Source organism: Heloderma suspectum, chromosome 7 (genome assembly GCF_057233095.1).
Source record: "Heloderma suspectum isolate Gila_16-S chromosome 7, 16-S_ref, whole genome shotgun sequence".
Taxonomy (NCBI): Eukaryota; Metazoa; Chordata; class Lepidosauria; order Squamata; family Helodermatidae; genus Heloderma; species Heloderma suspectum.
The window spans coordinates 62,668,994-62,691,476 of NC_139464.1; the positions used below are offsets into that span (position 1 = coordinate 62,668,994).

The following is a 22,483-nucleotide window of genomic DNA, read 5'->3' on the forward strand; positions in this document are numbered from 1 at the left end:
GGAGAGCTAAGTAGGGAAATGGGCAGTCAGCCACTAATTGCAAGCCTGCACTGGTATTTTGGAAGTCAAATGGCTGTTGAGGAATGTTAGTAATGTGAGGAATGCTCACATTAGGAAAATGGCTAATTATCCTTTGAAAGGTTGTGAGATTTTTTTTTTTTTAACATCTTGCTCTTCGAAGTCGCTGTACTGCCATTGTTTGGCTTGTTAGTTTTACCACCCTATGGCAAAGCATCTAATAAGCTGGAATAAAAGGACCCCATAAACCTATAGTGATTAGACTGTTCGGACATGAGTAAGTCTCATGATGGTAGTTTATGAACGGAATAAAATTCATCATAGAAGGGTTTTGGTAAGAGAAGAATGAAGCAGAATATGGTTGAGACTCGAACATCTTTTCCAATAGTAATTGAAGCAGGTGAATTTTGGAAAATTGTCGCTGTTTGTCAGCTGAGGAGGTATTAATGATAACGCATCTGAAAGGATTGCATAATAGATACTACATTGGAAAGCATTTTTATTAATAAAAGGCATTCTACTCTTGTAGTCTGCTGAATGTTGTTAATAGTCAGTTTGTCTTATTTTTAACAGTCAGCTTCTAGTGGGAGCAGCACAATTGCGGCTCCTCCCACTCTGCCTCCTGATGCACGTGCATCAGTCCGCGTCATGGTAGGGCCAACCTTGAATTTGAACTTTCTCACCTACCTCATTATTTCTTGTTTCAAGAGAGGATGTTACCAGTGATTTTGTTTATTTAATGAATATATTCCTTTTTAAAAAAATGTGATTGGTATGACATAACTTCTCAGAAACATAGATTTGAATTTAGTTATCAATTTTGTGTCCTTAGTGGCAGTGTAGAAGAAACAAGAATTGTCTTACAAAATAAGGCCAGCACCGTGATCTTAAAAGATTTGCTGTTACGGGTTAGAACACTAGGGTTTGTAACAGTGCAGGCTGTTTGTTAAACATCCCTTTGATGTTTAACAAACTTTAACAAACTTTAACAAGCTCTGAGATAGTGTTTAACAAACAGTCCCCTTCATTTAAGGTACCCGGCCCCTTGAAAGAAATTACTTGCATGTTATATGTGTGTTATGTGTAAGAGAGCTTCGGCTATTGGGCGGTATAGAAATAAATAAATAAATAAATAAATACATTCATACATGCATACATACATGCATACTTACATGCATACATACATACATACATACATACACCATTGGGAAGAACCATGTGAACAAAGGTCTTTACAAGTATTTGGGTTGGAGTGAAAGCAACCACAAAGGTAGCAACAACAGATAGATTCCTTTAACTGTCCCTGTTGATCAGGTATAGGTTCTTAACGTTTTTGGTACTTGGCCCTAGTCCATCACTATACCTACTTTATGCCTCTTGGTGAGATTTTGGGGGTTGCCATTTAAAAAAAAAAATCTATTTGTGTACACCAGAGTTCGCTAACTTCCCCCCCCCCTACACATGTGTTCTCTAACGCTCTCAGGTAGTTATTAGGAGCATGTGGTAACTAGGCTAGTAAAGATAATGTGTAAAAGAGCTGCTTATTTGACAACATGGCTGTTCTTACGAATGCCCTCACATGTTCAGCAATTGCATTGGCGGGGATCAGGATTAAGCCTGCTGGCTTTGCCCGTGAAGGCTGTGCATTCAGCATTAGTGTGAAAGAGGGCCTTCGCTAGTATGGGTCCTCCATGGCTCTGTGCAGTCAGGCTTCCTGAGTAATCCTATGACTGTACAGCTGTACTCACATAAGCCCCAGGCCATTTCACACTAATGCCAAATTAGTGGCCCTGGGGTGCGTGATCCTTGGGTGCGTCAATGTCAGGGTACATGGCTAGTGGGAATTATCTGACTCCCCCCTCATGCATTAATTGAATGTGTGTATGTAATGGTGTGTGTGTCTGAACAGTCCTAATGCCTGCCCAAACCTCGGCTTCCCAGTATAAAAGTGGTGCTGGCACAAAGAGAACACGTGACCTGGTAGTTCTGGATTGAAACCTCATGTCAATACATTCTGACCTGTAAAGTGACATTCTTGTTTATAAGGACGCTTTTCTCACTTCATCATAATTGCAATTGCACTTATCTGTATCTGCTCTATAGGTTGCTGTATACATACCGCAGTTGAAGAATTTCTCAGAATGCACTGTGAAATAATCAGCAGCTAACTAGCAAGCCACTTTCTGCCTTATTGTTTTTACCTTATCAGCTGTTTATACAAAATGAAATTGCAGGCGTCTTCAGTGCCAAAGTTATTTAAAACAGTTTATGGTTAATGTATGCAACATTAACAATGGGAGCAATTGTAAGACATCTGAACGCAGGGAATGGGGTGTCAATCACATAAGGGGGGTCCAGGTGGCCACAAAAACCTCTCTCTCTCTCTCTCTCTCTCACACACACACACACACACACTCACACACACACACTGGAAGAATGCTAACCTCACCTGCTGATTCACCCTGCAGCCACACCTGTGTATTCTAAGCATGTAGAGTTCCTCCACACGAGGAGGTACTCAGATTGGCCCAGGTTCTTCCCTCCCATAGAGGAGCTTTATGCATGTACATAAATGAAGGGGTATGTGCATAGAGCCCCTTCACATACTGGCCAGCACACAGGTTGGGGGTGGGGGTGTTGCCACCAGGTGTATTGCAGCCCCAAGACCCCCTTCACACGTTCTTTCAGCGTGTGGAGGGGGGCAATAATCTCAGCCTCCCTGTAGTGAACTCCCTACTGGTACTACCCTGGAATTCCTGCATCAACAGTCTGATGTTGTAGTCTCCACACCACAACTGATACACACCTCCCTTGACCTATGCAGATTTCTGAACTCTGTTGGCTGGCTGTTCTCTCTGTCTCTGTCTCTGTCGCTGTCTCTTTCTCTCAAAGATTCAGGCAAGTTGCTGATGAAATAATCACCTTGTATTTGCAATAACATTAGAGCGTGATGCAGTATAGCCTAGCTGCTGCTGTGCCATAAATCTCAATATAGCTGCTTACTTACCTCCCCTGACCCCTTTCATTAAAAAAAAAAAGCTTGATTCCTACAAAGGCCAAGTTTATTTGGCATGACAGTAAATCTTAGACCTATTGAGTTTCTAAGACCTTGGTGCATGTTTTTTTCTGGATAAGGTAGCTTTATCTCAGACTGTTCCACAGTCTGAAAATTTTTTTCTTGTGAAACTTTCTAGGGTTCTCACTTTCTGTGATTATTTTAAACCCTGAAGACAAAATCAACCTCAATGTTTTCATTTTTCCAGCAAATTAACATGCATTCCCTGTATAATCTTTCTTTACTTTAGAAGCCTTATATGAGGTCAATAGTTCTTGTTGCAGAAATCTGATTTTCTAAGATCTGCAGATCAGATCTACATTTTGAATGGCATTCCTAACTCTGGAATGGTTCTCTCTGTCTATTGAGCTTCTGGACATCACAGAAACTCAGTCAGTGCCTAGAACTAAAATTGTAGACTTCCAGCTAATAGCTAGCCTGTGATTTACATGTAGCTTTCTTCTTCTTTTCAATTACCTTGACCTAATTTTAGAAAATTTGGAAAACAACTATATTCTCACGTTTCTTAAACTGTGCAACTGTGCATAAATGCAACCAGCATCAGAACTCCACAGAGAATAGGAAATAATAGGGAAATATCTCTGTTGGATTAACTGCTGTAGTTCCAGAAGCTGTGGGTAGATTCGCTTTGTTTTAGAAGGATAGGAGTGACATCACTTGCTCGATTGTAAGTGGAGTGAGTGTGTGGGGTGACAGTGGAAGGGGAATGAGTGTGGGAACAAGTGTTGCAATTCTGCTTTTCTTTCCTCAAAACATCTTGGTGTATGCGCACCCCTACGCCCATCACTCTTCTCTCCAGTTATCTGTAGAGGTAGTTGCTTCTTTGCCAACCCATCTTTTCTTCCAATTATGTCTCATTCCATATATTGTGGGAGGAAGAACTGTTTTCAGCCGGATTGTGAGTCAATGAGCGGGGAGCTTAGACCTCCACTCCTGTATTAAGGTCTCTAGATCTCTATTGGGATAGCCCCCATCCAGTGTACTCCTGTCACTACAGGTGTGTGTGTGTGTGTGTGTGTGTGTAAGTAAGTAAAATAATAAAAGAAACCTAAATAATTTCAGGCAGTTTTATTGATCTCTGCTTGTGAAAGTGTACTACCTTTCCTGACTGAAACATTTGGACAAAATAATCTGGGTGTTTCTGGTAGTTTCTTTTTCATTGCAAGGAACGTCAACAAATGCTCGCCTCCCAAAATTATTTCCCCTCTTGCTTTCCTTGCTCTCCAACTGTAGGGCTTGCCCTCTGATTATTTACTTTGCCCTTTCTTTGCATATTAGATTTTTTTAGTACCACTAAAATTTAGTGGCCCACTGTTTCACCTTCCGTCTTCTAGTAACTAGTATATCAAACTGTAGCATATCATGATGTAAATGCTGAAGGCCATTTGAAATACTAGTTACTAGAAGGAGGAAAGTGAAATAGTGGGCCACTAAATTTTAGTGGTACTAAAAAAATGATGCCTATCATTTCTGTACACCCAAAGTTTCAGTAGGAAGACTTCAGTATCAGTCTGAGCTTTCAGCTATACAGTACCTTGACATTTTCCATCTGTTTTCTTTCCCTTTACAGTTGCAGACATTTTTAAAATGCTATTGAAAAATGTGACCGTTCTGATAGCAAAGTCCTGTGGTCTCCTCAATTGCTTTTTGCTTCTAAACGGTATCCTATGCTGATCCTATGAAGCTGCCCAACAGCGAGTCCAGGGCATTGGTCTGTCTAGCACAAATGTAATATTCTGCTGTGTCCTCAAAATGTAATCTTCCATTTAACTAAACAAATATTTGACAAGGCAGACACGTGCATCAGATGTAGCACTTTGAACTTGGCATGCGTGTGGCAAAAAAACAAACCAACCTAAACCATTTATGTGTTTTCTTTTAGAGCTTGGATGAATATGATGATGATGAAGCAGGACAAAAGGAGCGTAAAAGGGAAGATGCAATCACACAACAGAATACTATGCAGAATGAATCGGCCAGTGCAGACCCAAGTGCCTCATACATATTACAGGTGAGCAGGTTTAACATTCCCCCACCAATTTAGTCTTGTATTGGCATGTTCTAGTGAGTCTGAGCTTCAAGAAATTCAACAGATTCTGCAAAACGTAGTTTTGCACATAGCCAATACTTCACTAGCGCCAGCAGCTTAGTTTATTTTAATGCTCATTCATAATAATACTTATTATGAAACACGTGGCTTTCTATCTATATGATAGGCTCTTACTGCCAGATGATGATTGGCAACTAGTGGCCCTCCAGAGGTTTTGTCCTCCAACTCCCATCAGTCCTAGCCAGCATATCCAATGGTGAGGGCTGCTGGGAGTTGTAAGCCAAAACATCTGAGGGCACAAGTTGTTGACCCCTGTATTATTAGGACTTCAAGCTTTAATAGGTAGATTGATCAAGTAAAGGTTTACTTTCTCAGACCCAGTTCTAATCAGCAAGGGCAAATTTTAAAAGGTGGCACTGAGAGTTAAGGACATGGTTGTTGGTGTTTGTTTGGTTGGGGTTTTTTGGATGCGCTGGTGTGCCACTGTAATATGCAGTGATTAAAGAAATATCAAAGATGGCCTTTCCTTCAAACAATGAGGGGGAATATTTCTTAAAACCAATGTGTTTCTGGGCCCAAGTTAAAGTGCTGATATTAAACAGTTTGAAGTGAGGTTATTTAAAGTCCCACAAATATGATGCTTCCCATATGTTAAGCTCAGCTCCAGAGGCTCTGTTTACATGCTCATCAGTAAAATCAGTTAGGTTGGTGGGCATGAAAGACATGGCCTTCTTGGTGATAGCCACATGGTTATGGTCATCCCTTCCAACTGAGCTGTGCCTGGACCCCCACAGTGCAGGCCTTCAGATGGTCTTAGGAATGTCTGTTCCAGCCTGCCTGTCAGGGTTCCCTTGACTCCCTCCTTCCTCAAGCACTCGCAGACACACAAAAATAGAGGCTTCGGTCTCATGCCTTTAATTCATTATTCACAGGTTCATTACAGATGCAAATCCTCAAAGACTCTCTGGCTACCAAGGAATGCCTCCAGGGGATTCAAATGGGAATAAATGAAAGTTGCCCACAGTTTGAAAGGGCGGCTGTCTGATGAGAGGGAGGTTCTGTCCCTCTCCTGCTGCTTCCCTGCATAGCCTCTCACGCATTGCTAACTGGTTCAAACGTCTAAGCTCTGCCCCTGACGTTTCCCTCTTAGCTCTGTGTCTCCACCTGGCATCCCTTAGGTCACAGACCGCAAGCTCCTCCTCCTCCTGCTCACTGCTTCTCATGGAGGGGGGTAAGGATGAGGTTTCATGCTTGGCCATCTGGGAGCTGGTAACCTGAGAAGCACACCTATCCATATCTTAACTGGCCTGTGAAAAAACCTCCCCCAGTTCTGGCTGCTCCTCTTCTGAATCTGAGCTGCTAACAATCTCCCTGCGCGCAGAATCAATCCTGACACTGCCTTTCTCCAAGAGTGTTTTTGTGCTGCTGGTTTTTGAGATGCTGGGATGATTTAATGTGTTTTGTGGAATTAAGTTTACATTTGGATTAAGTTTACATTTTTTTAAATTAATCTGTTAAAACAGATGATTGAACCATGCAGGATGGGAGGGGGATTGAATTGCCCCAGATCAAGCCTGCCCAATTTTGGTGGATTTCCCCTGTTCTAGTACCCTCTCTCAGATTGTTCAAGACCCCGCCCCCGAAATGTTTGGAGAGGCTTTTGAGGGGGGTGCAGGCAGCTGCAGGTGGCAGAAGGGATGGAAAACTTTCCTTCCATGAACTTGCATCTGTTCATTTATCTTAGGATCCCAGCCAGAGTATGGAAAAATGTCAACTATCTGAAGATTTTTTTTTGACCAGTCATCTATCTTAACTGATTAAATTCAAAAATGCATATTATATACACATAACAGTGGCCAAGTCACGCTTCACCAGATGACATTTATCCTAGGATCCAAGGCTACACAACACTAGGTTTAGCTGTGTGTTTTTTAATTATGCTAAATAGTTCTGCATTTTGTAATTGTTCAGTTTTCAGCAGCATTTCAAAATACATGCCAAAAGCATTTTAATTTAATGAAAATATTGAAAGTACACACTGTGTTTTTCTCTTGCATCCCCAGCCCCCACTGCTAATAGTATTTTTTTTTAAAATAAAATATAGGATTAGCTGCACTTTCAAATATCACATATGAAGCCATTTTCCACTTTGGGTTTTCTTGATAGCTTTAGCATATGGCCTTTTAAAAACAGGTGCATAGTTGTGCTAACTGCATTCCTAAATCATTTCCTGTGGGTGGTAGTACTTTCAGCCAATAGCCACACACAAAAACACAGAAGAGGACATCACTGAAGTTTGTAGGTTTATATATAGTTTGTTCTAATGGTCCACTTCTGTTTGTATCATGGTCGTTGTAGTGGATTCTGGACTTGGATGCTTCATTTACTTGAGCACTCTTGGTCTGAGAGGCTTTAGTGGAACGTTTGACATGGGATACAAATGGTGAGGCATATCCATTCAGAACACCTGGGACATTACTAGCACGAGAGGCACCTGGCCTGGCATATCTCTCCCCCCACTCCACTCCCTGTAACTTGGGGTGGGGGCATGGAGAGACCTGGCCTCTAAATGAGACTGGCAGTACATGGACCAATCAAACCTTTTGGAATTTGCCATCCCTAGTCCACAGTCCCGCCAGCACCGGTGGGCACCAGCCACCAGTGCAAGCACAGACTTTCATGTAACAATTCTGCTTGTATCAGAATGAACTTCAGAATAAATTGAAGCCCCCCCAGATATGGTCGTGCATTAATTCCGTCTGATAAATTATGAATATAAAGTTCGTGTTTGGGAGGAGAATTATGTATTTTGGGTTTGTCTGGGACTCTGTGCTCTGTCATCTTTGAGGTCTGGAAAGCAGCAGGCAAATTGGAGGTCTCCTTTAAGATGGCTGTCAGCTTCACAGTGGATCAACAATATCTGAGGGGGATATATCTTTTCCCCGAATTATTCAGTAGCTGGCTAAGAGTTAATAAAACTCAGACCAGGTCCCCAAATTTTCATCAGAATAATTCTTTAAAAGTTTTAACATTCTTTTAAAAGAGAAACTTGAGCTGGCCTGGCAGATGTGTCTGGACAGACAATTGCGTAACATGGAGAAGACCCCATCCCTCATCCATCCAAATGCCAAAGAAGGAAAACAGAACAAATCCTCCTCTGCCAATTTTAAAACACAGGAAGGCTCATACAAAAGAAGAGTTTCCCCAAAGTATCCTCAACCTAAATTTCTTAGGGCTTCATTGAGCACTTCAGATTGTGCTTGCAGACAAACTGGGACTCAGTGCAGTTCTTTTAGTACAGGTGTAATGTGCTTCCTTCAGCCCACAGTCGCTAATTGGGCAGTTGGCTGGATTCTGAACTCGTTTCTGAACACTTTTGAATGCAAAAGTGAATTCACTTTTGAAGGTGAAGTGTAATCCTGCCCAGAACAGGAAAACCACCAGCTCCTAGGTTAATCAGAATCTGCACCATAAACATCTCCATCTTGCCTGGATTGTGTTTAAGTTTACTCTCCCTCTTCCAGCCCATCACTTGTTTATGAGTTCAGTGTTGCTCTTGGCTACAACATGATAAGGATTTCAGATGTTTGGTTGCAGTTAAACCTACTAAAACAAGACATTAAGGTGGGGATATGCTCAGGAAGCCAACGCATTTACATTTTCTTGTTTGGATTCCATTGTGCCTAAAGTTGTTCTGGTTTGGTTCTTATCCATGTGGAAAAGTGTAATTATGATGCAAACTTATGATTAAGATGTGATTAAGAGATTAATAACATTATGATAATAATAATTGGCTGCACATACTAGACAGAATGGGTACAATATGTACAGGAAGCTGGTAGGGAAATATGGAACACACAGAAATGATATGTTGATTTTGCATCATTACTTGACTTCAAAAGATACAGTATGATAGAAAACATATAGGGTTGGATCCAGAGTTAGTCATGCTTACAGCAGACCCATTGAATTCAGTAGGACTCAAGTTGTTCATTGATTTCAGTGAGTCTACTCTAGGTATGACCAAGTCTGGATTCAACTCATAACTTCTTCTTTTTTTTTAAAGCGTCCATTCTCTTTCTCACTCACCCATACTGCCTGATGCCTTCTTCATAGTCTCTGGCAACTACCGGTCTCGGAGCTTGGATATTGAGCTTGGCACTACCTGGGATTCTTAGCCACCACAGATGTAGCAAATTCTGTACAGTAATCTGTTGTGCTTGAAAACAACAAGGGTATCTTCCCTGTCTTTCCTCTTCTGCCCTCCAGTTTCTATTCTCAGTTGCATTCTGTTTGGGAGGCAGTGACTGAAAAGTCGCAGGGCAGTGTGACTTTGTCATTAGGCTCGTGCACAGCCTCTTTTCATGAGGCACCAGACAGGGTTTCTTTCTGTTGGTGTTGTCTTTATTCCACAGTCCAGCCATTGCTTTCAGATCTTTTTGCCATGAGTGGATTACCCACAACATGGACGCTGGGTCCCCGGTAGGCAGAGCAGCTTGCACCTTCAGCTGGCATTTTATGAACTATTTCATAGCCACAAAATCTGTCTACTGTTACTGCTCTCTGCTTGATTTATAGCAACATTATGTCTGTAGAAGCACAGAGAACTATTTCTTTTTATTTATTTGTGTTAAGTATTTATATACCATCTCTGGCTGATGGTACACCATCAGGATCTCCCAGGTACAGACATTCAAAATTGGCTAACTGTTGTACAGGGCATCTGACCAAGAAGGTGGCATCCTTATAGACCAAGGCCTCTCTGCCTCCTCAGCCCCTCAAGCTGACCTTGTTGCTGCACCTAATAACTGCCCTGTTCTGTGGTTACTTGAGTCAGATCAAGGCAGGTGAAGTTCCATCCAGTAAAGCTTAGACAAGGTCAGGTTAAATAGATTTGGGGCACAATCCTATGCTTGTTTAGACAGAATAAAGGCCAACAACTCCCCACATGCCCCAGCCAGTCATGTTGGCTGGGGCATGCTGGAAGTTGTAGGTCGTTTTTCTGCCTAAACAGGCATAGGATTACACTTTTAGTCTGGTAAAAGTAGACAGGTCAAGGCAAGATCAAGACAGAATTAAACAGGACCTTGGATCTTGTGGGTCTTGCTGGCTTGAACTACTAAGACAAAAATAGGAAGCTTTCCCAGCAAGGACTGAAAACCAACTGTAGCCGTATGTAGACTGACAAGACCTATGATGTGGTCAGCTCCACTATTCCTGGAGGAGCTAACTGGACTGTTAAAGTGCCCACCAGATTTTGTAGCCTGAGACTTCTGTGAGGCTGGGAGATGGAGGTGCTGCTGAGGGATGCATCCTACCTTGTAGTCTGTGCCTCATCCTCATTAGAATCATATGCTGCACACTGGAAGGTCATGATCCTCATGATCCTGGAGTGTCAGGATCATGACAATAACCCAGTGGAAACATCTCAGAAACATTTACAACTCCCACTTCACTTAACTGAATTTCAGTTATACATGCCATGTAGGCATGTTCTTTCTGGATTAGGTCACAGATGGTCATCACCTTTCCATTGGCCAAATTGATATTCACCAACAGCATTTTAAGGCCTGAGAGTACAGAGATATCAAGGGTCGGAGTAGGGATGTCAGAGAAATCTACAATGGAACCAAATGAGTTCAGTATTTTTATGAATCTGACCCACAGATTCTGCAGCGGACTCGCTTTTCCTCTTTTGGTTGGATTCCACAGACTTGGTTCTAAGGGAAGCAAAAGCCGAGTATACTCAAACGCGTACCCTGGATTTTAGGAAAGCTGATTTTAATAAACTCAGAACAATGATCAGTAAGGTCCCATGGCAAACAATGCTAGCGAGAAAAGGAGTCCAAGATGGGTGGGAACTTTTAAAAAAGGAAATTCTCAAGGCACAATCACAAACAATTCCAACAAGAAGAAAAGGTGGAAGACAACAGAAGAAGCCAATGTGGCTTCACAAAAAGCTTAGGGATGACCTGAAAACAAAAAAGGACACATATAGGAAGTGGAAAGAAGGCCAAGTAACAAAGGAAGAGTACAGGCAGGTAGCACAGAATTGCAGGGATGGCGTCAGGAAGGCTAAAGCGGAAAACGAGGTGAGGTTAGCGAGGGATGCTAAAAACAACAAAAAGGCTTTCTTCAGCTACGTGCATAGTAAAAGGCAGAGGAAAGAAATGGTTGTTCAGCTATTAAATAAGGATGGCAAAATGATAACAGATGACAAAGAAAAGGCAGAGGTGCTCAATTCCTACTTTGGCTCAGTCTTCTCCCAAAAGAGGCTCTATGACCCCCCTGGCAAAGGCGAAGTACAGGCTGAAGGGGCAGGATTGCAGCTTGAGATCGACAGGCATATGGTCAAGGAACACCTCATTACTTTGAATGAGTTCAAATCTCCAGGGCCAGATGAACTGCATCCTAGAGTAATAAAGGAACTGGCAGAAGAACTCTCAGAACCGCTGTCTATTCTCTTTGAGAAATCATGGAGGACCGGGGAAGTGCCAGATGACTGGAGGAGGGCTAACGTTGTCCCTATCTTCAAAAAGGGTAAAAAGGAGGAACCTGGGAACTACAGACCAGTCAGTCTGACATCAATCCCTGGGAAAATTCTGGAGCAGATCATAAAGCAATCCATCTGGAAGCACCTTGACATCAATGCCGTGATTACTCGAAGCCAACATGGATTTGTCAAAAACAAGTCCTGCCAGACAAATCTGATCTCATTTTTTGATCAAGTCACCTCCCTTGTAGACCGTGGGAATGCTGTAGACATCATATACCTCGACTTCAGCAAAGCTTTCGACAAAGTGCCCCATGATATCCTGATGAGCAAACTAGCTCGAAGTGGGCTAGATGAAACAACGATCCGGTGGATCCACAGTTGGCTACAGAATCGGACTCAAAGAGTGCTTCTCAATGGGACCTTCTCAAGCTGGGGAGAGGTAACGAGTGGGGTACCGCAGGGCTCAGTCCTGGGCCCAGTGCTCTTCAACATTTTTATGAATGACTTGGAGGAGGAGGTGCAGGGAATGCTGATCAAATTTGCAGATGACACAAAATTGGGAGGGATAGCTAATACTTTGGAAGACAGAAACAAAATTCAAAGTGATCTGGATAGACTGGAGTGCTGGGCAGAAAACAACAGAATGGCATTTAATAGGGACAAATGCCAAGTTCTGCACCTAGGAAAAAGAAACCAAATGCACAGTTACAAGATGGGGGATACGTGGCTCAACCACACTACGAGCGAGAAGGATCTTGGAATTGTCGTCGATCACAAGCTGAATATGAGCCAACAATGTGATGTGGCTGCAAAAAAGGCAAATGCTATTTTGGGCTGCATTAATAGAAGCATCGCTTCCAAATCCCGGGAAGTACTAGTTCCCCTCTACTCAGCACTGGTTAGGCCTCATCTGGAGTACTGTGTCCAGTTCTGGGCACCACACTTTAAGAAGGATGCAGACAAGCTGGAGAGGGTTCAAAGGAGGGCAACAAAGATGATCAGGGGACTGGAAACAAAGCCCTATGAAGAGAGACTGAAAGAACTGGGCATGTTTAGCCTTGAGAAGAGAAGACTGAGGGGAGATCTGATAGCACTCTTCAAGTACTTGAAAGGTTGTCACAGAGAAGAAGGCCAGGATCTCTTCTTGATCATCCCAGAGTGCAGGACACGGAATAATGGGCTCAAGTTACAGGAAGCCAGATTCCGGCTGAACATCAGGAAAAACTTCCTGAGTGTCAGAGCAATACGGCAATGGAACCAATTACCTGGGGAGGTGGTGGGCTCTCCCACACTGGAGGCCTTTAAGACGAGGCTGGACAGCCATTTGTCAGGGATGCTCTGACTTGGATTCCTGCATTGAGCAGGGGGTTGGACTCGATGGCCTTGTAGGCCCCTTCCAACCCTACTATTCTATGATTCTATGATTCTATGACTTGCAGACTGTTTTTCTAACCTTTGAGAATTTTGCACAAATTTTGTCGTAGAAAAATATGGAAAAAATTTAAAAGCCCCCAAATGTGCATTTCTCTTATAGGTTAAAGCATGGAAATGAGCATTTGGGGTGAATGTGTGCATTTTTGCACATGTGAATTTGTGCCAATTTGTGCACATTTGTGCACATTCGGAAACTTTAAAAAATCTAATTCTGTCAGTGGGTGGATGATGGAATGGAAGGTGCCTGACAATCCAAGAAACACAGACAGAATGGATTTCCCACCTAGGGGTGTACAGACTGTGGGACAGGTGGGAAATAGGCTAGAATAGAGATGATGCATAAATATCTGATTTGCCTTCTCTCTGCTCAGTGTCTCCACCTTCCAAATGACCCAGCACAAAAAATCATAGCTGGTGTAACTAGGAAATCAAATAGCCAAGTATGGCCATCTCTCCCTGTGTTGATCCCATGTAGAAGTCAAAGCAATGTTAATAGCTATTGATTTCTCTTAAGTCCCTCATCCTTGACAATGGATCCTATTTTAATTACAGGCCTAGCCAGCCTGTTTTTCTCTTCTTTCCTTTAATTCCACATTAGGTGAGGGGTTTTTTTTAGTATTCCAAATCTTTCATCTCCAATATATATTTTTATCTTGGAAGAGTTTGAGATTAATATTATCCCTGAAGGGTTTGGATAATTAACTAGTATTTTTCTTTTCATAAAGGATGGCAAACAGATGTTGGAGTTCCTCCATCGTTAGGATTGACTTTCCATTAAAAGGCTAATTCTGGTCTTGCTTCTAGAAAGAAGTAATTTTCATTTCAAACTTGTAACATGACATATAGATGAAACGGCTTTCATCTCTTCTGCTGTGTTGCCTTTTTTGCATTTGTTAAAGTTTGAATAACGCTGCTTTCACTATATTTCAACATTGTGAGAAAGGACTCTTAAACAATTTTAAGGTGTTAGAAAAGTTCCATGGGTTTCTATGGGCTTAACACAGATACCAGAAAACAATTTCTAGAATTAATATCCAAGGCCATAATCCCTAAAATAACCACAGAGAGATTTTCTTCCTGAATTCAAACTAAAGCTTCAGGCATTTTTTATTTAAAGGGTTTTAAAGAGCATTTGATAGGAATAAATTGCATATTACGTTTAAAGTAACAGCAGAGTTCATATAGAGGAAAATGTGCTTGTGATTTTTAAAATGTTGTGCCATTCACCGGAAGCAATAATATTAACAGCAAAGTTGCAGCTGAAATTCTGCTGTTCCAGCTGAATAAGAAAAAATGCATGTCACTCATGTGTGTCACACCCTTAGCTGAAACTGTAGCAGTGCATCCTAAACACGTCTGCTCAGAAATATATCCCATTGAGTTTGATGGGGCTTTCCCCCAGTGAAGTGGGGATTGCAACCTTAGATACTACCATCTGAAAAATAGGGGGAGAAGGTGAAAATGAAATCCACAAAATTTATGGTAAGCAAAAGAAAGTATATTATTTAGACAATAAACAGTCACAATTTTTATGGACTAGCAGCATATTTGAGTATCAAGTAAAACTTTATAACAACCTTGCAAATATTGAATTCTACAGTATAGACAGGAATTATCCATCTCTAATGGTGTAGATTGTCTTACATAAAAATCTTCATCCTACACATTTTGAGTGAATAAAACCTTATCTTAATTTTTAAAAAACTCATTCCAAAATATAAAATATTTTATAAGAGTTTCCCCACCATCAGTATTCCTCCAAAAGTCCTTGAGAGGATCAGGAAAAATCTCTTTCTCCCCCCACCCATTTTACTGTTTTTTCCAGGCCTTCATATCTCTACTGCTGCCTACTAAACTTACAGTTTAGTCTCATTGTTCCACATTTAGCTTTAGAATTCTGTTAAAATACAAAGAAACAAAGCATGGTTTAGTTCTGATGGAAACTTTCATTTAAGTGTGTGTGTGTGTTTGGAAGCTGCTGTGTGCTGCTAGTAATAAAACATTCAATAGAAATACTATTCCAGCAATGTGAAAGGCAGTATGTAAAACTAATTTAGTATCTAAAAGCCTCCAGTGACTATTTAATTGTGTGGGAATGCTGAGATGTTGATGTATTACTATGAGTTCCCATTAGGAGAAACAGTTGAAAGCCTGCCTGACACCAGTTTCCCTAGAGCTTTGTAGTCGCATGCTAATTGCCAAAAGTTTCTTCCAAATAAGCTGCAACAAATTGCATGGCCTTCTACTTAATAAAAGACCAAAGACGGAAAAAGTATTCCTTTATTTTCACATGGCTCATTTTGTTTTGTTTCAAGTAGTAAAAAAGACCCCAGTTACTGATAACAAAAGGGTATTTAAGGGTTGTTGTTTTTACCTACCATAGTATTGGCTTAGCTACAGTGGCTGATAATGCTTGTGCTTCATGATCTCATCATGCTGTAAAGTTTAGCAGGACTAAAATTTGGCAGCCGTGGTCGTCTCTATTATTGGACGCATCTCTCCATCCCTCCCGACCCCCCCACCCCAAAAGATTTTGCCACTTGTAAGGTGGTGACAGACATTCCACAATCTGTCTTTTCTTTTTATACCTTAATTCTAGCCAGCACTACACGGTCTCTTCTAGTTCCTAATTCTGTGTGCTCCTCTGGATTCTTGTTCCCTGGTCATGAATATGCTAGTCCTGTGCATTACTACCAGGATTTCTCTTTCTTCCCCCTTCCACACAAGTTGTGTTTCTTACAGGTCCAAGTAAAATATTTTTAAAGTACCATTTTTAATATTAATTAAAATATTTAATTTTAAGTTATTTAAATATAATAACTTTTGTTCTTTTAACTCCTGCACATTCATTTATCCATTCTCCCCTTTTATTTAATGTTCATAAGCTGCTTTGATTTTAGTTCAAAGTAGAGGTGGGATATAAGTTTTAAAAGATCTTACTTCCCTGCTTGCTTTTTAAAATGGGAAGCCATTTCTTATTAAGAAACCATTTGGAAGCTACTGCTAAGGCACACAGATTTAAATACTTTTATTTGCTTAAAGCCAACCTGTAAGTCTCCTAATGGCTCATTCCTGGGCCCTTTTTTCTGTTCCCCCCAAATTCCACCAGGCAAACTCCTCCCCTCTCTGTAGGTGCAAAGGGGATGTGCAGGCTTGTAGATATAGATGTCTGCAGTGCCCAAGAATTAGCACTGGAGAACACAGACTCCATTATGGGTAAAATCTGTTTAATCTTTAGAATCACAAACATAAACTGCAACCATTTTTTCTAACCCTCATGATTGCCCAACAACACCAACAAAACAACACACACCATAGAAACAGGTCATCTCTGCTGGAGAAATAGAAATGGGAAGAAGTTAAGTAAGGCATATACTTATTGAAGAAGGGCATTTCAAATCAAAGATGTATGTGTCACTTTGGGTTAGCCTGTGCTGTATTCTGATTTAATTTACCTCTTCTTCTGAGAAGGCAATGCTTTAAATTGGCTGTTGTGTATATTAAATTGGAAAATAACATTTTTTTTACATATTTTTAATAGGACACCTCTAGGACAATTTCAAACAGATATAAAAGGTAAGAGACTACTCATTATATCGGTGAATTATATATTTTGAAGTGAAATACATACACCACACTTTATATATCCAGAAAGCAAACATCTCTGCTTCTTTAACTACTACTGTTCACCTAAATCAGTTTTCTCAAACATGGTGTGCCCTCCAGCTGTTTTGGACTACAACTCTCATCAGTGCCAGCCAGGATGATCATGGACAATGGGAGTTGTAGTCTGAAACATCTAGATCAGCCTTCTCCAGTTTTAACAACCTTCAGATGTTTTGAACTATATCCCTCATCATCCCCAGCCAGCACAGCCATTACCTTGTTGGCTGGAGATGATGGGAGATGTAGTTCAAAACATCTGAAGGTTGCCAGGTTGGGGAAAGCTGAGCTAAACCATATATTTTTCAGCTCTTATTGTGGTCTGTATAACTTTTGTAGAGCAGCAGCCAATTATTTACTATTTTCCTCTGGATATTGGGTTGGCCTCTTCCATAGCTGATCACTCTTTCATAGAAGCTGGATGGACTGTGCTAGCGTTAAGTGCTTGTTCTTTCCTTTAGAAATTCCTTTAGGAGTCAATCCACATAGTTCTGCAATAAGTGGACAAGTGAGTGAGATCAACATTTGGTTTCCCCCCTTTTAAAATGTATGATTCCTGCAGCACTGTTGTTTCGTAGGCAGGTTAATGGGGGAACAAGGCAAAATCTGGAGTTCATTTACTATTAAGACCACATAAATAGTTTTAAAGATTAGAAGATGCAGGGAATCATTCTTGGGCATGCTTCTCCAAGGAGACTAGCCAGTAAGGACAGAGAAAGGCCAGACTTAGATGTAACTGTGGCAGCCACTTAAAAACAAATATGTTGTGGGACTTTCTCTGTTCATGTGTAGAGCGAACAAGCAAGTGAGAGTGTGTATGTCTGCCTTTTATATCAAAGGTGAGGGAACCCAACACCATCCCTCTTATCTTCTCCCCTTTGTCCCCCAACACTTGCTATCCCAGGCATTTTCCCCCAGTGTGTCTTGACACTTGAAATGAGCCTGGCTAGGTAAAACTGACAATACCTTTTTAATGTAACTCCCATGCTGGATATGTGAACAGTACAGAAAAAATATGGCTGCTGCTGCCCTATTTAGTTCAACCCTGAAGGAGCAGTTCTTCACTGTAAGGGATACCCTAATTAAAAACACACACACGTATATATTTATTGATTGTCATATAGAACGTAAAACAACGTCAAACAAGAATTGAAAACGATGCCCTAATTTTTCACAGGCAGAAGGTACCAAATCTTTTTCCTTCTGAGCTTGCAATGGAGAGTAGGGATCCAGCTAAGAATCAGAAGACAGAAGGGGGTGGGCGGGAAGGCACATGGCTCTATGACATCAGTATTATCTTCCCCAAAGCCTAAAATGTGCCTCAAGAGGTCTGATAAAGGTGTCTGCTAGGCTTAAAAAAGAATATAACTAGCAGCACAAGTTGTTTCATGATCTACATCGTTACGTGACTTGATGGATATCCTGCTGTCGCCAGTTGCCAAAAGTGGTTCAGGGTTTTTTCAGCCATAATTACAGGCTTCTGCAGGATGAGGCTTCATGCACATTGTCAGTTAATTAGTTATTGAAAGTTGTGGATGTTGTAGCAATACAGATAACATTTTATTCTCTCTTTCAGCGTCTAGGGAGTTTAAGATGAAATTAAACCCAACCTACACATTATTCCATCTTCTGCTGTTTTTATTTTCACTTAAAAGTACCCACAGAGGGCTGGGGAAACTAGATCAAAGCCGTACTTCTAGGGAAGGGGGAAAATATTTAATACTTTCCTGTGGCATCCCTTTTCTTAAAGCCTCCCCGCACCCAAGCTGCCATTTGCTCCCTTTGCATTTTTAGGGTTAGAATTAAATTGGTTAACAAGTATAGCGTGAAAAGGGTTTAACAACTCTCCAAGCACAGTTGCTCCAATCCAATGCACCACCACCACCACCACCACGAATGTGCAGGTGCTTTTAAGTGAAAATTAATGTCAAAAAAGGCCTGATGATAAAATGTGTCTCATTAAAAAAAAGTACCAGGCACGATGGCCAAGCTTCCACATTACATAGCAACCTACCTGTTGTGTTTTAAGCATTTTCCATGCACACAGCCTGGAATCCCCCCTCCAATGGTTCTGTTGAGTAGGAGTAGTTTGGGAATCTCTCCCAGTATTCAACTTTTACTTCCATCTTACTGGGTTGTTGAAAGGTGCCAGTGGTACATCTCTTTCTTTGTTCCTATTGGACATGCCATGCCCCAAGTGTCAAAACTCTGCCCCCAGAGGTGTCTGAAGTCTGCATAGACACACCTGATTGGAGGATCCAACTCCCACATCAAGCCCATCCTCTGATTCTACACTGTTAAAAAGTTGGGATTATTCCCTATGAAAATGTGTCATCTATTGAAGGTGATGGGTGATCCTTGCTCCTTGCAAATAAGTCTGAGATTCTTCTTTGATTGGCTGGCTCAGGTTACTTGGAAAGTTAATGGTGTTGTTTCTTTCTTATGCTACCTATCTGTCCCTCTCCCTCAGTCCCTAATAGCTCCATCCCTAATCTCAATAAAGTTTCTTAATTTGGAACCTGGAGTTTGATTCAGGGGTGTTTGGCAAAGAGGAGATATGGGGAAAACAGACTGAACTCCCTCAGCAGTGTCTGCAGAGTTAGTTGATATTATGTATTTATTGCTATACCTCCCAATAGCCGAAGCAATTGGTAATTGCTCCCTCTGAGATTGAAAATTAATCTGCAGCTCTTGGACTTCCTATCATAGAATCATAGAATAGTAGGGTTGGAAGGGGCCTATGAGACCATCGAGTCCAACCCCGTCATAGAATAGGGTTGGAAGGAGCCTAAGTCACAGTCAAGCCCTCTTCACTTGTTCTTCTCAACATGTGAGGATTGAAACTGGGACTGGACCGCACCCTCAGCATCCCTGTGTACATCCCCCCACCCACCCCCCCAGTTTCCCAACATTGCCAGGTTGAATGGCAAAGTCTGCAATGGAGTTCACTTGAACATGAGTAGAACTGTGAGTGTGATCAGGAATCCTTGATAACACAGGGTTTCTGATGAGTTCTACTCATGTGCAAGTGAATGTGAGTAGAACTTTGCCATTTAACACAGTTAGATCAGGGAATTGAGTGGGTGGGCTAGCACATAGGGGAACATTGGGGGCAGGGCCAGCATGTGTAGCCCCATCCCCAATGTAAGCTCTCATTCGTTCAGAAGAATGTGTGAAGAGGGCTTCAGATTAAATTGAGTCATGGCTGTAGACATAAGTTGGGATATTGCAGGCTTGCCATGGCCTCAAGGCAGCTGGGGATCTCCACAGTCAGAATGGCAGGAGGTGAATCTCCTTCATAATAGCTTGGCCCTACATCTCATCCCTTGAAATTATGACTGTACTGCACTAGGAAGTAGTATGGCAAAACACACCATACCTGTTCTTCTGGATTCTCTTGAATTAATCCTTGCAGCTGGGAAGTACGAGGTAGATGGTCACTGGGAATGTATTACTTGTGTATGTGTGAGAGCAAGTGAGGAGAGAAAGGAGAGCAATTTTATAGCCTTCACTTATTACCATTTTATGCTAAATATTACCATTGGTGTCTCTTTAGTTATCTATAAAAATACGTTTCACTCTTCATTCAGTTTAATAGAATACAGTGAAGCAAACATTATCATTATTGGTCACTTCTAATGTTCCAGTATGTTTCAATCTTAGAATTTATCTTTTGGGACAAAAAGTATCCAGCAGACCTTCTGGCTTACTCAAAATGAGTTGTATAGTAATAGCAACTTTAAAGTTATTTTAAGGAATAAATAGGCCAAATAGACATACATAATTGTGTCTTAGTCAATTAAGAACACATTTTACCTGTTAAGTGGATTGAAGATGTTGTTTGAGTTTGGAATAGTCAAAGCAAATACTTAAGTTGCAATCTTATTTTTTATTATAAGCCAGCTGTTTCTTGAATTCTTACAGATGCTATTCTGTATTATCCTTTTCTCTCCATGTTTTTCAATATAATGCATTTCATAGAAGTCTGATTTCAATGAACACCCTATCACTGAAAAAAAATCCTGAATTAATAAAACAAAAGTGCACTGATTTTAACTAAATATAGTTAAACTATATGTATACTCTATTGAGCATGGTAACTTGTTTTAAAGGCATTTTTTTAATTCTGGAATTTTCTAGGCTGTCTGAGCATAGATGGGAAAGGCCAAAGAAAGAAGTATTCAGGAAAAAAATTGCCCATCGGGGTTTAAAATAACGGAAGGATTTTGCATGGATCAGACATGATTGGCTGGCTCAATTTACAGTAAATCAGATTAGAATTTCTTAGTGGGCATGTTTTTTCTGTGCTTGTAACTTTTTCTGGAAAGAAATCCAGTACTTTTTTTTTTTTTTTTAAGAACTAAATAGCTTTGAATGATAATTATACCAATCCCAAGCAGAAAAATCCTCCTTATTTCACAAAAATGTGTGTGTGTACAAATACAACATTTTTTCTGAACTGAAATTCTAACTAAATATGGTTATAGTCCTGGAACCAGTTGCTGGGGAACATGGGCTAAAAGATATGACGCCAGAAGATTTGCTCCTCAGGTCGGAAGGTGTCCAATATACTACTGGGGAAGAGCAGAGGGTATTTCCAAGTAGCGCCAGAAAGAGTGAAGCGGCTGGGCCAAAGCCAAAAGGACACTCAGCTGTGGATGTGTCTGGTGGTGAAAAGAAAATCCGATGCTGTAAAGAACAATACTGTTTAGAGACCTGGAATGTAAGATCAGTGAATCAAGGTAAGCTGGAGGTGGTCAAACATGAGATGGCAAGATTGAACATCAACATCTTGGGAATCAGCAAACTAAAATGGACAGGCATGGGCGAATTTAATTCAGGTGACCATTATATCTACTACTGTGGGCAAGACTCCCTTAGAGGCAATGGAGTAGCACTCATAGTCAATAAAAGGGTGGGAAAAGCAGTACTGGGGTACAATCTCAAAGACGATAGAATGATCTCAGTACGAATCCAAGGCAAACCATTCAACATCACAGTAATTCAAGTCTATGCCCCAACCACTGATGCCGAAGAAGCTGAGGTTGATCGGTTCTATGAAGACCTACAACACCTTCTAGAACTAACACCAAAAAAAGATGTCCTTTTCATCATAGGGGATTGGAATGCCAAAGTAGGAAGTCAAGAAATCACCGGGATAACAGGCAAGCATGGCCTTGGTGTACAAAATGAAGCAGGACAAAGGCTAATAGAGTTTTGCCAAGAGAACACGCTGATCATAGCAAACACTCTTTTCCAACAGCACAAGAGGCGACTCTACACATGGACATCACCGGATGGTCAATATCGAAATCAGTGCTTTGCAGCCAAAGATGGAGAAGCTCTATACAGTCAGTAAAAACAAGACCTGAAGCAGACTGTGGCTCAGATCATGAGCTTCTTGTTGTAAAATTTCGGCTTAAATTGAAGAACATAGGGGTATTACCTAAATCATATCCCTTATGAATATACAGTGGAGGTGACAAATAGATTTAAGAGATTAGACCTGATAGACAGAATGCCTGAGGAACTATGCACAGAGGTCCGTAACGTTGTTCAGGAGGCAGCAACTCAATCCATCCCAAAGAAAAAGAAATGCAAGAAAGCAAAGTGGCTATCTGATGAGGCTTTACAAGTAGCTGAGGAAAGAAGGGAAGCGAAAAGGAAAGGAGAAAGGGGAAGATATATCCAACTGAATGCAGAGTTCCAGAGAATAGCAAGGAGAGACAAGAAGGCCTTCTTAAAT

At 41.1% G+C, this 22,483-nt stretch overlaps 1 protein-coding gene across 2 annotated transcripts in view; it reads left to right on the forward strand.

The window, feature by feature from the left end:
- The window catches only part of PAWR (pro-apoptotic WT1 regulator), an 84,269-nt gene that overhangs the window by 47,678 nt on the left and 14,108 nt on the right, over positions 1-22,483 (forward strand). For both annotated transcript variants that reach the window (XM_084810410.1, XM_084810409.1), the window contains exons 3-4: positions 4,977-5,105; positions 16,616-16,650. In XM_084810410.1, coding sequence (XP_084666536.1) covers positions 4,977-5,105; positions 16,616-16,650 — 164 coding nt within the window. The remainder of the gene's footprint in view (positions 1-4,976; positions 5,106-16,615; positions 16,651-22,483) is intronic.